General features: G+C 39.4%; 1 protein-coding gene and 1 long non-coding RNA gene across 4 annotated transcripts; one reads left to right on the top strand and one right to left on the bottom strand.

Annotated features, from left to right (window-relative positions):
* Positions 1-207: 207 nt before the first annotated feature.
* On the bottom strand, positions 208-4,389 carry LOC110908613. Of its 3 annotated transcripts, XR_002574742.2 has the most exons (9): positions 3,995-4,361; positions 3,182-3,305; positions 2,934-3,095; positions 2,739-2,842; positions 2,343-2,651; positions 1,213-1,528; positions 1,006-1,122; positions 635-750; positions 208-495 (listed from the first exon to the last, which is right to left on the bottom strand). It is a non-coding gene; the product is annotated as an uncharacterized LOC110908613 (long non-coding RNA). The 3 variants fall into 3 exon arrangements; XR_004872279.1 differs by having other exon boundaries at positions 1,213-2,651; positions 3,250-3,305; positions 3,995-4,389; XR_004872278.1 differs by having other exon boundaries at positions 1,213-2,651; positions 3,995-4,385.
* A 1,534-nt stretch (positions 4,390-5,923) lies between these two features.
* Positions 5,924-7,762, top strand: LOC110908275 (protein FAR1-RELATED SEQUENCE 5-like). Its single transcript, XM_035979826.1, has 2 exons — positions 5,924-6,116; positions 6,957-7,762. The coding sequence occupies exons 1-2, from the start codon at positions 5,924-5,926 to the stop codon at positions 7,760-7,762; spliced, it is 999 nt and encodes a 332-aa protein (XP_035835719.1).
* Positions 7,763-17,116: the final 9,354 nt, after the last annotated feature.

The following is a 17,116-nucleotide window of genomic DNA, read 5'->3' as shown; positions in this document are numbered from 1 at the left end:
TAGCCACCAACCATTTGCCACCATTTAACCACTATTTTCATTGAAAATCGGTAGCATTTAACGAACCTGTTGAATTATTTGCCACCATTATTTGTTACCATTTTGTGATTGATTGAATATTGGTTTTTGATTATGATTGATTTTCCATTTTTCCCTGCTTTTTTTATAAAAATTATATATCAATAAAATTACAAAATTATATTAAAGTACTCACAAAAACCCAAAATTATATAAAACATCTCCGTATCAAAAGCATATAAAACATTCTAATAGAAATACCAGCTAAAACATCCAATAACTAAAATTATCGTAACATGATAAACATCCAAACATTTAAAACCAAGTGTTTGTAGCCTATCTTCGAATTGTACTTGTTAACATAGCTTCAATTTGTGACATCTTATCGAGCATAATATCTTTATCCACCTTATCCTTTTCTTTGAACATCTCTCTCAAACCAACAATCTCCTCTTCAGACAGGCTTTCGGCTATAACCTGGACCCAAACAACAAGAAAACATTCAAGATTACTTTTGCATAAATCAAATAAAGCATTCGTGTAATTAACCGTTTGTCCTGTTTCTTATGTAAAAATCAAATCTTTTTTGCAAATTTTAACCAGAATATGAACGTACCCGCAAAGCCATTTTCTTTAACTTGTTCATTGCAGAGAACTGCTTCAAACGAGAAAGAACGGCTGGATCCAGTGCTCTATCAGGAGCAACACCGTCTTCACAAATCCAAGGATGACCTATATCATTTAGATAACAAGATAACGTTTAAATGACAGCAAAAACGCACACTACAAAAACGCCGCTAAAAGTAAAATAAAAATCAGTAAAAAATTATAAATTTGAGTCCATAAGCATTGTATGCACCATTACTAAATACAAATGAGCATACTAGTTCCCTCTAAAACATCCAGTAAAGTCTAATGATTTATAAAGCTAAATATATTAAATGAATAGCGATAAATCATGCAGCTAATACATCCTTGTATACTAACCTGTGAGCCTCCTTCACCATTATCCGATGCTTTTCCTGTATGCGAACTATCCAGTATGAACTCTCTTACTTTGCATAGTGACCTCAGCCACTTTTTTTACTTTGGATGTCGATAAGTCTACATGGTGTTTTGTTTTTGGTTACTTACCCTCGTAACAGACAAGTATAAATAAAAAAAAAGTTATAGTAGAGAGGAAGAGTGGTTTACCTTGTCAACTCTATATCTTTCTTTTGTTTCTGTAAGCTTATATTTCTTAACACGATGATATTGGCTCTACCATGATAACGTTGTTTGGGCATTCTCTTCAGTTTTGGGCTTCCTGTACTTGCAACCTTGCGCCCAAGTGCTGTAGTTGTAATGATGCACCTGTTCTCCGATTGAGAACACTTAAAGGTGCCAACCTTGCGGCCAAGTGCAAGATATTGTTTTTCGAAGAATCTTCGTACGTTTTATGCATATTCTTATGCTCGTCAACATCATAGATAAGGTTGTAGATTTTTTCCAAGCGGTTTGCTATTGCTAACTGAATAATATCATACCCACTTTAATCTTTACTCTGAATTAGGGGTGCTAAACGGGTCGTGTTCGCGGGTTAGTGGGTTCAACCCGACCCGAACCCGAAAACAAACATATGAACCCGAACCCGACCCGAATATTCTCAGGCTGACCCGAACCCGACTCGTTCAACCCGAAATTTTTTATTTTTTATTTTTTCAGAAAATTAATATATTAAAATTAACATCTACTAAAAAAAACACAAATTTATATAATAAGATTACATTAAAATCATAAAATCTTACGTCAATTTCCCTTTTTAAGTTACAATTATGACATAAAATTACACACCTAATTAAATTTATGACATAAAACATATTGTAAAAATATAATTTTAATATAAATGGGTTAAACGGGTCAACCCGCCAACCCAACCAGATTGACCCAAACCTGACCTATTCAGCTAAATGGGTTCGTGGGTTCAACCTGAAACTGACCCGAACCCGAAAATTGTGTCATACATATGAACCCGACCCCGACCCGAATATTCTCAGGCTGACCCGAACCCGACTCGTTCAACCCGAAATTTTTTATTTTTTATTTTTTCAGCAAATTAATATATTAAAATTAACATCTACTAAAAAAAAACACAAATTTATATAATAAGATTACATTAAAATCATAAAATCTTACGTCAATTTCCCTTTTTAAGTTATAATTATGACTTAAAATTACACACCTAATTAAATTTATGACATAAAACATATTGTAAAAATATAATTTTAATATAAATGGGTTAAACGGGTCAACCGCCAACCTGACCAGATTGACCCGAACCTGACCTGTTTAGCTGAAACTGACCCGAACCCGTTTAGACTAAACCCGAACCCGCGAATTTCGTGTTAGGTTCGTGTCATGTTTCCGGGTCATGTCAGTAATTCACACCCCTACTCTGAATTGCTTCCGGAGATCTAGATAAAATCTCTTCAACAACATAATAAGCATTTTGACAAGCAGCCTCAAGAATTGGTCGTGTATAAAAGGGGTGATGAGAACATGCATTTGGTCTGTTTCATCACACAACAATGCAAGAAATTTTTTTTCTTCTTCCCCTTCCATAATTTTGTTCTCGATTTTGTTGATGGGCACAACTAAGAGTCATGAAATTATCAGTTAAAAAATATTATCAGTTGTGTTCCGAAGATAAATTATAGAACTAAAATGTCAAGAACTCTTACAAGCTAGTATCTTTGCGCCCTTCCACAAGAGGTAATAAAGCATAAGGAATGGGAAACAAACTATCACTACAAGGAGGCATATAAATGCAAAGGCTGATGCAAGCCTGCAAATTGGTATTGCAATAACAAAAATAAAAAAATACAGTTCAATTTTAGATCAATTATATATTCAATTAATTCTTAAGTTGTGCTTACCTATAGATATTAAGAATCTTATTCCCGCAACAACCTCAAAGAAATAGCCATACGTAGCCGTGTAATCACCGAAACTTCGATGTAAAGTGATTGCAGGGAAGGCAAAAATATACACAGTAACCAAAGTTGTTTTACGGAGCATTTCCAAAACACTTTTTAGAGCTAAAATATAAAACGACAATCAGTAAGACAAAAGAAACAAAAAAAGAACAATAAATGAAACAGTTTATAATATGTTAGAAACATACAAGGATAGAAAAGTTTTTTCCCTGTCGTCTAGCCCACTCGGAAAGGTTTTAGTTAATGCCATGAGTACCTGGTCACTTTTTGAAGCAGCCTTGGGAAACTGTTTCAAAAACTCTGATGCCAAACCTACAAACATACACAACAAAATGCAATGTGTTTATGCTATATATTGCCTACTATACTTACTATATTGTATTGCCTACTATACTTACTGTATTGTTTAGCCGAAATAGCATTAACAATAAGGTTTAATAACGAATTTCGCGTTTACGTTTTAGTTGATTACCGATTGACCCCAACAATTGGTACTAGAGCATAACAATCCGAAGCTGATTCAATTTTGTGTTATTGAAGATCATGGAAGCCGACCGATAAGAAGGTTTGTGGTGTATAACCAAACTGAAAGAAGAACTGATATGGGGAGAATAACCAGATCAAAGGGCAGGCCAATCACTTGATTGAGGGGTGTTTAACCACATCAATTTGATTTTGCGTTCAAGGACGACGTAGAGCAACCAATCAATGCTCTTGCAAACGTAAAGGATCACCAGAACGTAAATTTACAATGCCCAAAGTTAACCACAACCAGCTACTCACAATGGTCTGTGGTGGAACGAACGGTCCTTGGGGCATTTGGAACAAATCAAAATTAATACTACTGCAAATACACCTATTTATCAAAAAATGCAGAATTCAACCTCTAATTTAACTCAAGAACAACACAATAACAACACAATAACCTGCTATACTACATTTAACTCAAGAAATTTGTAAAGATAACACAAATTAGGGACAATCAAACAAAACAAGAATACCTGGTGGTCCGAACGTGCCTAAGAGATGGTTCGGCGAGGTGATGTGGTGACGCAGAGGAGGTGGTCCGGCGTGGTGTGCGGCGTCTGTCTAGGGTTTGGGGGAGGAAGTGGTGTGATTTGGGAGGGATAAGTGAGAGTCTGAGCCCGCCTAAGGTTTTGAGGAACCTTTTAGTATTAATAAAACAAGAGCCCTTAGATGATATTGTGGTCAAACGACTGTGAATGGAATCGATCCGATTAGTGATGGTGGAGTGGAGGATGATTCGACTAGTGATGGTGGAGCGGAGGTGACGCTTCTAGAGATTTTGAGGAGCAAAGTTCAGAATCAGAACCCTAGTGTTGTGTTCCAGATATCCACTTAGGGGAGGGAAAATGGGGTTTTTTTTGCCTGATAATAGTCTTTTCAATTTGGAAAGACATGGAGGGGAGGGGAGGGATTTTTAACTCGGGAACACACCCTAGATGTGATAAGTTAATTGATATCCCGCTTTTCGTTCAAAAATAATTGATATCTGGCTTAAATTTTGGGTGAGCGGGTAAAAAACTTGATATTTCCCCTTAATTTTTTACTTTATATTGCGACCATGTGATGGTGGCAAACTAAATGGCCGTCGAAAAATGGTGGCAACTTTCATAAAACTTTTTATATTTGCTTATTTGACACCATTTTACTACGGTTTTCTTAATTTTTATTATTATTTATGATTTTTCGGATGTATTTGCTACCAATACGATTTTGGTTGAAAAAAGGTAGCTAATTTTGTGACCGTTTTTTTCGGTGGCAAATTATTAGTGGCAATTGCACAATTTTCTAGTAGTGTTAAGCCCCTCGTGTTATGTGGCAGGGGATGTAAAACCATATTACCAGCATTGCGGGTCCTTAGGGCGTAAAACTGTGCTAAGTAACAACTAAACCATGACTGAAACAGTAAAGAAAACATAAAACAAAAACACGAATTGTTAATAACAAGTGACTCACGTGACGTAAAAAGTAGATGAAGTCGAATCTATACTGACACCTATTAAAAAGTCGATAGGGCCAAAAAAACCCGATGGACCAAATGTGACTACCAAATAGCAACCAAACGAAGAAAAGCTAAGAGACCAAATGTGCCCATCAAACACCGTGCTTATTAACGAACGAAGGAGAAACAAATCCAGAAAAAAAAACATAAAACAAAAACTAACAAAAAAACTAAACTCGTTTAACTTTTTATGCCAAAATTATTTAAAAAATAATAATACAAAAAAAATAAACTGGTAAAAAAATTTTTAAAAAAAACCATAAAAGACAACCACAAAAGGATGTAGTTATTAAAAGGGTCATGCATAGAAATATTATGTACTCGAGATCATCTATGAATGTAATTTTTAAAAAGACTTAGTCTTGATATTCAAAATGGGGTAGCGGCACAGCTTGTTACCCATTTACCTTCTGTTTTGATTAATTTCCATTCGAAGAGTTAATGAAAAATGTGGTAAATACAAAAAAAGGACAAACAATGTTACTATTCCTTAAACCTTAACATGTTTGAAATTAATATATATATATATATAATTATATATATATAGGCTAATTATAAGGAGAAAACCCACTCCAGTTGACTAAACCCTGAAAACTCACACATGTGGCTAGGATTGATCCACATATGAATTTAGATTGAGAGTAGGAAAGGGCATAACCGTCTTTTTCTTTCTTTACCTTTTGAGATTTGTGTGACCCTTTTCATGTGTAAGTCTGCACACGCAGACCTTTGAACATTGCTTCTTCTTGTCAAGCTTTTCATTAATTACATTTGTACTTGTGTATCTCTCTCATGTTCTTTTTACATATTCATGGATATAATCTCAAATCTCATTTATTTCGAACCAGGGAGTGCAGTGAGAGAAAGAAACCATACTCACCATTGAAGGGTATTTGCATTTAACATGGCTGATTCGAACAGCCAACACCCTCGGACCGTTGCCGGTGGTACGGAGACACTCATTGATCATCCTGGTTCACCCTTAAATGTTGTTCCACGTAATCTTTCACCTGTTTTTGCATTTAATGAAGATGAAGATGCATTGTTTGAGAGTAGGGTTGTTGAAGAACCTGAACCTATTTCTTCAGCGTTTCCAGGTGAGTTTTTTTTTCTGTTTTATTAAATGTACAGCTTTAAATGCATACGAGTACTTTTGTAAATTAAGGATTTCTTGTTTAGTTTTTCATTGGATTGTTCTTGATTCATTTTCTTTATTTTTTATTTTTATGTGTAGCATCAGTTCTGAATCAAAATGCCACAAATGATGATGAAGATGGTGTTTAAAATTGTACTTTTACACAATTGCTATCAACAGGTCATTTTTGTTTATGTGAAACCATGAATTTTTTTCTATAGGGTTATTGTAACATACCCTTAGTTTTAATTTTCGTAGTTTGTTATTATTATTATTTATTTTATTTCTTTTGTTGGTAGAGGAGGAAATGTGTGGTTAGACTTATATTTTTATTTTTATGAAACAAGCTTTTATATTTTGTAGAAGGTAAAAACATGTGTGGTTACACTTGTATTTTGTTTTTTATGAAACAAGCTTTTATATTTTGTAGAAGGTAAAAAATGTGTGGCTACACTTGTATTAAGTTTTTATGAAACAAGCTTATATATTTTGTAGGAGGTAAAAACATATGTGGTTGGACTTGTATTAAGTTTTTATATTTTTATTGGAAGGGGAAAACAAGCTGGGGAAAACATTCGAGTTTACATTTTTGGGCTACATAAAAAATTCCACCAACATCTACACTTTTTGGTGACATAAAAAAAATGTACTACCATGTTTTTTTTTTTTTTGCATTTTAGTGAAACGTGTTAAACTTGTTTTTGAGAATACAATGTTACATGTAAAAAAAAAATTTAGCCTATACGTGTTAAAATTTATTAAACAATACAATGTTTTCTAAGACTCGTGACCTTTTTTGTAGGTATTCATGCGAACGAGGAGTCTTATGTTCACCACACACCCAATGGCACTAGAATGTGGTGTCCTAATGTTCCTATTGTTTTAAAGCCTGTTGTTGGTTCTGTATATGAAACGTGGAACGACGTGTTCAGTATGTACAAGGACTATGTTGTGTATTCTGGGTTTTCTATTCGTAAGGGGCAAACCAAGAGATGGAAGGGTTTTGTCACTCACCAGTACATAAGGTGTACTAAATATTCAAAACCACAAATTAGGCGTAAAACTGATACCTTGGAGCAGTCAACCTTGACTATTAGGCAAAGTAATTTCACAGTGACAGATTGCAAGGCTAGTATACTGGTTAAGTTTTATGAGGGCAGCTCTATGTGCACAGTGGTAGGGTTCCATGAGCACCATAATCATCCCTTTGTTGAGCGTTTTAATCGTGACCTAAGTAGGATTTCAAGGAAACTACCCTTTACATCCAAACAGTTTATCCATAACATGAGTTTGAACAGAATTGGTCCAATTGTTTCTCATAGAGTTTTACTGTCCCTGATGGGTGGACATCACAACGTACGTGGGACGCCAACTGATTTTAAGAACTGGAGCCAGTCGGTTAGGCTTTATATTGGTGACCGTGATGCGCAACTTGTTATAGATCGTTTGAAAGAAAGATCAGAGAGCTTACCAGACTTTTACTATGAGTTTGTGGTTGAGAAAGGGCAATTGAGGTCGATTTTTTGGGCAGATGAAATTTCCAAGATAAACTATGAGGTGTTTGGTGATGTGTTAGCTTTTGATGCGACTTATCACACTAACAAGTAAGGTTTTGCAAACTGGCACTTTTTTCCCCTTTAACATATTATTACCTTTTGTTTTTTTTCTTTGTCATGCAGGTACAACATGATTTTTTTTCCTTTCACTGGTGTTGATAATCATAAACAATGTGTGACATTTGGTGCTGGCTTGCTATTCAATGAAACCACCGAGTCTTACAAGTGGTTACTTGAATCATTTCTGAAGGCACACAAGAAGCAACCAAAGTTAGTTCTGACGGACCAGGACCCTTCAATGAAAGCTGCCATTTCAGAGGTTTTCACAGACGCTCGGCACCGCCTTTGCATGTGGCATATTATGAAAAAACTTCCAACCAAGGTTTTATTAATTTATCAATCTTGTTTGAGAAGTTTTTATTTTGTTACCTCTTTTAACAGCTTGGGGTCCTGTTATTTATAGATTGATGGAGACCTATTACAAAACTCTGAGTTAAGGGCATTGATGCTGTTAGGTCCAAAGTTTTACGCTTTACTTTATTACGTTTTATTATGTTTATTTGGTTTAGATTAGCAATTGGGCTTGGGCTAGGCCATGTGGGCCAATAGGGTAGAGGCTCCTATAAATAGTCTTGATTAGGTTATTGTAGTAGAGCTCTCCCACAATTGTAATAATGTAGCCCCAAATAGAGAACCTTGTACCAGACAATCCTAGGGATTGTGTGCAAGGTTCTCAAAGATCGTACTAGACAGTCCGTGAGACTATGTGCGATCTAAGCAGCGGCACTATGTTATTCAATGGAATATTTTCTTTTTGTTCTTGTCGGTTTGATCTTACTTTCCGCATTCGATCGAACCGTTGAGTGATATCTCGGGTTTTTCGGGACTAACAAGTGGTATCAGAGCCATTGAAGTCTTTCAAAGGCTCGGTTTTGATATCACTCGAAGAACGAGAAGATATTTGCACCGTGTTGGGGGATAAATGTTCGTAAATGCACAGATCTCCGGTTCATGGAATCTGGTACAGTTTCGGTCGCCGTTGAAGACGGTGTCGGTTTGACGACAGCTGAACGGAGAAGATGGTTGAAAGCAGAGATTTTGAGAGTGGTTGTAAGTCGGTGAACAACAGTGGACTATGGAAGTGATCGGTGATTGCGACGGTGATCGTCGGAGCGACGAAGGTGTAGATGGTTGTCGAAGTGAGGTGCTACGGTGTTTAACGGTGGTAAAAGAAGTTGAGAAGAGGTGTACGGTGGTCGAAGGACTCATCAGAGAAGAAGAGGTGTCGGGGGAGTTGCAGGTTAACAGTCACCGGAGATGATGACCGGAGACGTGAAGGAAGGTGGTGATGATCGATAGTTGATGAAGTGAGTGGTGGCCATGGCCTCCGGCCGGCCTCCCTTATTCGGTAACTTTTGTTGAAAACAGAAAGGAGAATGAAGATGATATGAGTTTATAACTCCATTGATGAATCTGGAATCTGGGTTTAGAGGTTACGTAAGGTGGCTTCCGGCGAGATAAATGTGGCTGCCATGGTTGTTAACGTGATTGGGTGATGGCAGAAGGCTGCTGACGTCAGGTGGAACATTCCATTGCGGCTGCAGTGGTTGTCACATCAAAATTGTCAAAAAAAACCTAGAAGAGCTGCATCGTTGGATGATGGAGCTGATTGACGGTCGAGATTGCAGCACATGCATGTTGTCGGCTGTCAAAGGTTGCTGCTAGGGTTTCGTAGGAACTTTTTGCATGGGCTAGAGTTGGCCCAATGATTAGGTAATCATTCTGTTTTCTAAAATTCAGGGCCCACTCGTAAAAAGGATGCTGATCTATGGCCGCTAGTGTTTCATATTTGTGCATGAGTTATTCATGTTGGGCCCTACAATGGTTTCTTGGGCCACACATGGAAAAATACCATCAAATTGTTCATCAAACAAGGACAGACATTTCTTTCAACTGTTGATTCATCAGATCCGACATCATCATTACAACTTCAAAACCTACATTATGTTATTCAACTTTCATCCGAAACCGTATATCATCTAATCCGGAATCATTCAAGGTCAACGTTTTCATCCGTAATCACTTTTGATCATCCAAGATACATCTTGAATATCATCCGAGATCATCTTCAAGATACATAATATTTTTCATGTGAGATATGATTCAAGTCCGAGATCAAGTTTGTCTTTCATCCGAGATTATCCGACTTCGTTCCTCTTCGTTCATCGTTCACTGCTGGGCCACTAAAGGAGAAGACCCAAGACTGAAGACCATTTAAACCGCAATAAAGATAGCATAAAACTAGGGGGAGATTGTTAGGTCCAAAGTTTTACGCTTTACTTTATTACGTTTTATTATGTTTATTTGGTTTAGATTAGCAATTGGGCTTGGGCTAGGCCATGTGGGCCAATAGGGTAGAGGCTCCTATAAATAGTCTTGATTAGGTTATTGTAGTAGAGCTCTCCCACAATTGTAATAATGTAGCCCCAAATAGAGAACCTTGTACCAGACAATCCTAGGGATTGTGTGCAAGGTTCTCGAAGATCGTACTAGACAGTCCGTGAGACTGTGTGCGATCTAAGCAGCGGCACTATGTTATTCAACGGAATATTTTCTTTTTGTTCTTGTCGGTTTGATCTTACTTTCCGCATTCGATCGAACCGTTGAGTGATATCTCGAGTTTTTCGGGACCAACAGATGCATCATTTGGTGTGGAGTATTCACATGAAACCATCTACATTTGAGACGCGTTGGCAACTTTTGATGGAGGAAGATGGGTTACAAGTTCACGACTGGTTGAATGATATGTACTCAATTAGGGACCAATGGGTACCTGCCTACTTCCGTGATATCCCAATGTGTTGTCTGATGAAGACTACATCAAGATGTGAAAGCTCTAACTCAAGCTACAAGGTCAACTCTACTAGTGCTAACACACTAGTTCAGTTCATGCTATGTTATGAAACTAGGATAGACAATCAGCGTTACAGGCAACGTGTTGCAGAGTTTAAAACCTCATCTAGTGTATTCATGGACAGTACTGATTTAGCTATCGAGAAGCACGCTTTTGAGCTGTACACACATGCAATTTTCACAGAGGTAAGAAAAGAGATATACAAGGGGAAGTTGTTTTGTTACATTCTAAACACGGAGGATTGTGATGATGTTCGTGTTTACTATGTGAATCAGTTGGACAAGCGAAGCAGTGCAACAAACACATTCACGGTAACTGTGCTGTATCCTTATGATGACATCTTTTGTTTAAGCTTTCATTATGGTTTTTTTCACAGAAGCTTAATAATGTGTTTTGGTGTTTTTGTAGGTTAAACTTGAGTTGAGAAATCAGTCGGTCTCTTGTTCATGCAACATGTCACACCCCAACCGATGGCGGAATCATCGGGGCGCGGCACTGAGCGAAACAGATTGTTCAGAAGTTTCCACAACAACTATCATACAATTCAGTTATATAACACGTCCCATACCGTGTCCCAAATAATAACAAGTTATCATAGAAATCAACTAAACAATATGGGAACTGTTCCGACAACTCAAATACTTAATTATTACAGACCGAATTTAAATATTGTTTTAAGACTTCTAGACGACTAACTATAGATCTTACTGACTACAGGTGCCAGTACAAGATCTACAGATAATTATGGCCCTGGAGCAGGTATATGGACACTGTCCTAAGGTCACTGGCTCCTAGAAGCTTATTATTGCCTCGCTTCCCTAGCACGCTAGTAGCTTAAACACCTGTCACATACGTTAAAATAAAAGTCAATACATATAATGTAAAGGTGAGTACACAAGTTTGATATAGCATATAGAGTTCGAATAGTTTACGCATAACCAAGCACGTACACAAGGGCAAACGATGCATGTAAATTATCAACATGGGACCATCGATACCAATGACTTCGAGTTGACTGTCCGAGACAGTTCGCGATACATGATTACCACCGTAATCCATGCAAGTAATTGTCCTTAGCAACCCCCGTGGGAACGGGTGCTGAGTCCAAACTATAGTACTACGTTGCTAAAGCAGGTAGATAGCACTCCACGTATAAACATAATAAACAGCAATCATTTAGACAAGTAATACATGCAAATAGGTTAGCGTTCAAATAGTTTGTGTTGTTTGTGAATTTGATAGATTACGTATGTAACACCCAAAAGTGCTGAAAGCAAAAAGGGATCGAGTATACTCACAGTGGTTGGTTGTGGATTGAAGGGAGCACTGAGAATAGGTTAGCCTGAATAGTTCGATAACACAACGATGAGTAACGCGGAAAAGTAAACAATGTACTTGGATCGAGTAGGCCATTCGGTCGGACAGCAGTTCGATCGAGTGGGCTGTTCGATTGGTTTGAAAGTCCGTTCGAACATCCATTCGATCGGCTGGCTGGCTCGATCGGCTGGTTCCTTCAAGTGGATTGTTTCTTCCTTTGATGAGAAGGAGGTGTTTGTGTATGATGGTTTGTACTACCTTTCAAGTTGGCCGATCGAACAGCTGTTCGATCGGTTAGCCCAACCGATCGGTTAGCATTGCATCGTTCTCAAATATGTCACTCGATCGGTTGGCATGCTCGATCGGGTGACATTCCAATGTTTCGAAAAGTCTAAGTGTTTTGAAGTATAGTATCTCATGATTCGAGCAGTAGTGATTACAATCGAGTGGCGTAGTCGATCGAACAGTACCTCGTCAATACTACACTTCATGAGTTTGTGGGACTAAGTGTTAGTCGATCGGTTAGCCTAGTCGATCGGCTGGCATAGTCGTTCGGTTGGGCTGTTCGATCGAACAGCCTAGCCGTTCGGCCAGCTCCTCGATTCGGTTAACCTATCACTTAACACTTGGTTATTCCCGTTAATTGTTGATGTTTTAGAGATATTTTGACTACGAGTTGAACCACAAAGCTGAAGTCCCTACTTAGTCTACTGACTCGAGCAGGAATCACCCAAGCTCGGCCAGAGGCGGTTTGGAACTTAAGTTTAACGTTTAACCCGAAATCGGTATATCTCTCGGTAGAACCCGAATCTTGAACCATGTGTTTGTTTAGATTGATTTGTAAATCGGTTCAAGTCTCGTTTTCACCTTTTTGAGTGTAAAAGAGTTGAAAGATAGATGAAAACCCATCTTCCAATCCTTTTCCACCGTGAAATGTTAAGATCTTTGGTAGATTTTAGGTTATTTATGTGGAAATCGGTTAGATCTAGCTTGTTCATGGTTGAATGATGCCAAAACTTAGTGTTCTTGAAGAACACATGATGACATCACCCAAGAACACCTAGATCTTGGTGATTTCATGGATGAAATTCAGATTTTGAAAGATAGAAAGATGTAGAATCGATTAATGAACAAAAACGTACAAGGATTAGAGCGAAATACTTACCGGTTTGAGAGAAATCTGAGATTTAGTGAGAAGAAGAGGCTGGTCGGTCAGAGCTTTTCCAAAAGTGGAAAGGTTGACAAAGACAGCCCTATTTATAGGCTTCCAAAAGAGGAAAGGGTCAGCTGATCGAACAGCATCCCTGATCGAGCAGCTGTCCGATCGAACAGCCTGTTCGATCGGCTAGCCTGTTCGATCAGGTTGCCCTGTTCGATCGGCTTGCCTGGTTTTAAGTGTTTCGCGACGATTTTTGATATTTCGACTTAGAACGATGATTTGAGGATGATAGAATTCCTAATCAAATTACTTTTAGTCCCAACTACTATATCTAACATACAAGCATCCTTACAACCTATTTCGGGGTCGATTTCCATTGAGTTCGATTCACCTTCGATTCTTGATTGATTTGATTGATTCACCACACACTTTAACACAAAAGTAAACATGCACAAGTAACACATAAGGCACACACACACGTATAAAAAGTACTAAAATCCCCACACTTGAGTTCGATGATTGATTTGATTAGCTTGATTATTGATTGACTAGCTTTATTGCATTGTTACTTCCTATCATTCACAGTCGATCGTTGATTCACAGTTCGATTATCGGTCGATTAGTTTGATTATACAACACTTACTCCAAATAATATGAAAATCAAAATGAAACTAAAATGAAATTAATCTTTATTAATCTTTAATTCCAATAACAGTCAACACTTGACTTTGACTTTGACTTTTTTGGAAAACACGGGGTGTTACAGTCTCCCCTCCTTTAGGGAATTTCGTCCCGAAATTAGGCCGAGAACCGTACATCGCCGTGTGATTTTACCAATTTGATGCTTCAGATCTACCTGAACAACTGCGGGTACTTGGCCTTCATGTCACTTTCGAGTTCCCAAGTGAACTCCGCGCCTCGTCTGCCTTCCCATCGTACCTTTACAATAGGAATGCGAGAGCGTCTGAGTTGCTTGGTCTGTCGGTCCATGATTTCGACAGGCTTTTCCACGAAGTGTAGCGTCTCATTGACCTGAAGATCGTCGAGTGGTATTATTGCGTCGTGGTCGGCTACGCATTTTCGAAGGTTTGAAATATGGAAAGTCGGGTGGACATTGCTGAGTTCCTCCGGTAATTCGAGTTTGTAGGCAACCTTACCGATCCTTTCCAGAATCTTAAAAGGTCCAACAAATCGAGGCGCAAGTTTCCCTCTTTTGCCGAATCGGACTACTCCCTTCCAAGGTGATACCTTTAGGAGCACGTAGTCGCCAACTGCAAATTCGCGGGGCCTGCGTCGTTTATCGGCGTACATCTTTTGTCTGTCCCGGGCCTTTACCAAGTTTTCCCTTATCTGGTGGATCTTGTCAGTCGTTTCTTGCAGAATCTCGGGCCCAGTCAATTGTGAATGACCGACCTCGTGCCATACAATAGGCGAGCGACATCTCCTACCATACAAGGCTTCGAAAGGTGCCATTTCGATGCTGGAGTGATAGCTATTATTGTACGAAAATTCGACCAACGGTAGGTGTTTGCTCCAACTACCACCAAAATCGATAACACACGCACGGAGCATGTCTTCAATAGTACGAATCGTTCTTTCAGTCTGCCCGTCGGTTTGCGGGTGGAATGCGGTACTCAAATTCAGCGTCGTACCAAGAGCTGCTTGAAAAGTTTCCCACAATCTCGATGTAAACCGAGCATCGCGATCAGAAATGATGTCTCGAGGCGTACCATGATTCTTAATGATCTCGTCGGTGTAGATTTGGGCTAGCTTGGCCACCTTATAGTCTTCTCGTATTGGCAAAAAGTGGGCTGATTTGGTTAGACGGTCGACTATAACCCAAATACTGTCGTGACCTGATGGCGTGGTCGGAAGCTTAGTTATGAAATCCATAGCTATGCTTTCCCACTTCCATACGGGTATCGGCGGTTGTTCGATTAAGCCTGAAGGTCTTTGGTGTTCAGCCTTGACTCTTGCGCAAGTTAAACAGCTACCAACATATAGAGCAATATCCCTTTTCATCCCAGGCCACCAGTACTTGTAACGAAGGTCCTGGTACATTTTGTCCGCACCGGGATGAATGGAATATCGGGATTTGTGGGCTTCGTTCATGATGATCTTTCGCAAATCTGTCCTCCTCGGAACCCAGATTCGGTCCAGATAATAGAATATCCCGTTGGCTTTGCTCACGAGCTGAGTTCCATCGTGATAGATTCGTTCTTTCTTCAACGTACGCTCGTTAAAGCAAGCGTGTTGTGCTTCACGGATGAGAGCTTCGAGGTTATACTGAGCCTGGATGTTTCGAACACCTATCACGTAATTCTTTCTGCTGAGGGCGTCTGCAACTACATTCGCCTTGCCTGGGTGATAACGGATCTCACAGTCGTAATCGTTGAGAAGTTCTACCCATCGGCGTTGACGCATATTGAGTTCCCTCTGGTTAAAGATATGTTGTAGGCTCTTGTGATCGGTGAAGATCGTACACCTTGTACCATACAGGTAGTGTCGCCAAATCTTTAAGGCAAAGACAACTGCGCCTAGCTCAAGGTCATGGGTTGTATAGTTCTTCTCGTGGATTTTGAGCTGTCGAGATGCGTAAGCTATAACCTTGTCTCGTTGCATGAGCACACAGCCAAGTCCAAGGTTTGAAGCATCACAATAGACAACAAAGTCATTGCTTCCGTCCGGCAGTGTAAGAACTGGTGCATGACACAGCATGTGTTTGAGGGTTTGGAAAGCAGTCTCCTGCGCGGTTCCCCACATAAAAGGCTTGTCTTTATGAGTAAGGGAGGTAAGTGGTACAACAATCTTTGAGAATCCTTCAATGAATCGCCGATAGTAACCAGCTAATCCGAGAAAAGAGCGAACTTCTGACGGAGTCTTTGGCGTAACCCATCCCTTGACTGCCTCAATCTTTGCAGGACCAACGTGTATACCTCGACTATTCACAATGTGACCCAGAAATTGAACCTCCTCCAACCAGAACTCACACTTGGAGAATTTGGCGTAGAGTTGGTTTCCCTGAAGTAACTCGAGAACCAATCGCAAATGCTGCGCATGTTCGGCCCTCGATCTGGAATAGATCAGGACATCGTCGATGAATACAATGACGAAACGGTCTAAGAACGGTTTACACACGCGATTCATCAGATCCATGAAGACCGCGGGTGCGTTGGTCAAACCAAAAGGCATGACAACAAATTCGTAGTGGCCGTATCGGGTTCGAAAAGCGGTTTTGGGTATGTCTCCCTCCTGAATCCGCAACTGATGGTAGCCTGAACGTAGATCAATCTTGGAGAAACACTGAGCACCTTGTAATTGGTCAAACAGGTCATCGATTCTTGGTAAGGGGTATCGGTTCTTGATGGTCAGCTTGTTCAATTCCCGGTAATCGATGCACATTCGGAACGACCCGTCCTTCCTTTTGACGAAAAGGACTGGTGCGCCCCATGGAGAAGTGCTCGGGCGAATGAAGCCTTTTTCAAGTAACTCTTGGAGTTGGTTTGAGAGTTCTCGCATCTCAGATGGAGCGAGTCGATACGGAGCTTTGGCCACTGGGTTGGCTCCTGGAATCAGGTCGATTCGAAAGTCGATATCACGACTAGGAGGTAATCCAGGAAGATCATCAGGGAACACCTGAGGAAATTCTCGGACAACAGGAACATCCTTGACTTCAACTTTCTTTTTCTTGTCCGTCTCTGCTACAACAATGTTGGCCAAGAAGGCTCGATATTCCTTGCGGAGATATTTGCGAGCTTGAAGACAGGACATGAGCTTGAGATCTTTTGCAGTAGTTTCACCATAAACACATAAAATATCACCACTAGCTAGCACAAAACGAATCATCTTATCGGAACACACAACTTCAGCACGGTTTTCACGAAGAAAGTCCATGCCTACTATGACATCGAAACTTCCGAGCTGCATTGGAATGAGATTAATTGGGAATATATGATTGTTGAGCTCGAGAGTACAATCACGGAGCACAGAATTGACAGCAATGGTTCTTCCGGTAG

The sequence above is a fragment of the Helianthus annuus genome, chromosome 11 (genome assembly GCF_002127325.2).
Source record: "Helianthus annuus cultivar XRQ/B chromosome 11, HanXRQr2.0-SUNRISE, whole genome shotgun sequence".
Classification (NCBI taxonomy): domain Eukaryota; kingdom Viridiplantae; phylum Streptophyta; class Magnoliopsida; order Asterales; family Asteraceae; genus Helianthus; species Helianthus annuus.
This window is presented reverse-complemented; position numbering and strand designations above follow the sequence as displayed.

Coding starts and splice junctions, on each gene's coding strand:
- LOC110908275 (XM_035979826.1), top strand. CDS start 5,924: ATGGCTGATTCGAACAGCCAACACCCTCGGACCGTTGCCGGTGGTACG. Junction 6,117..6,956: donor TATTTCTTCAGCGTTTCCAG/GTGAGTTTTTTT, acceptor CCTTTTTTGTAG/GTATTCATGCGAACGAGGAG.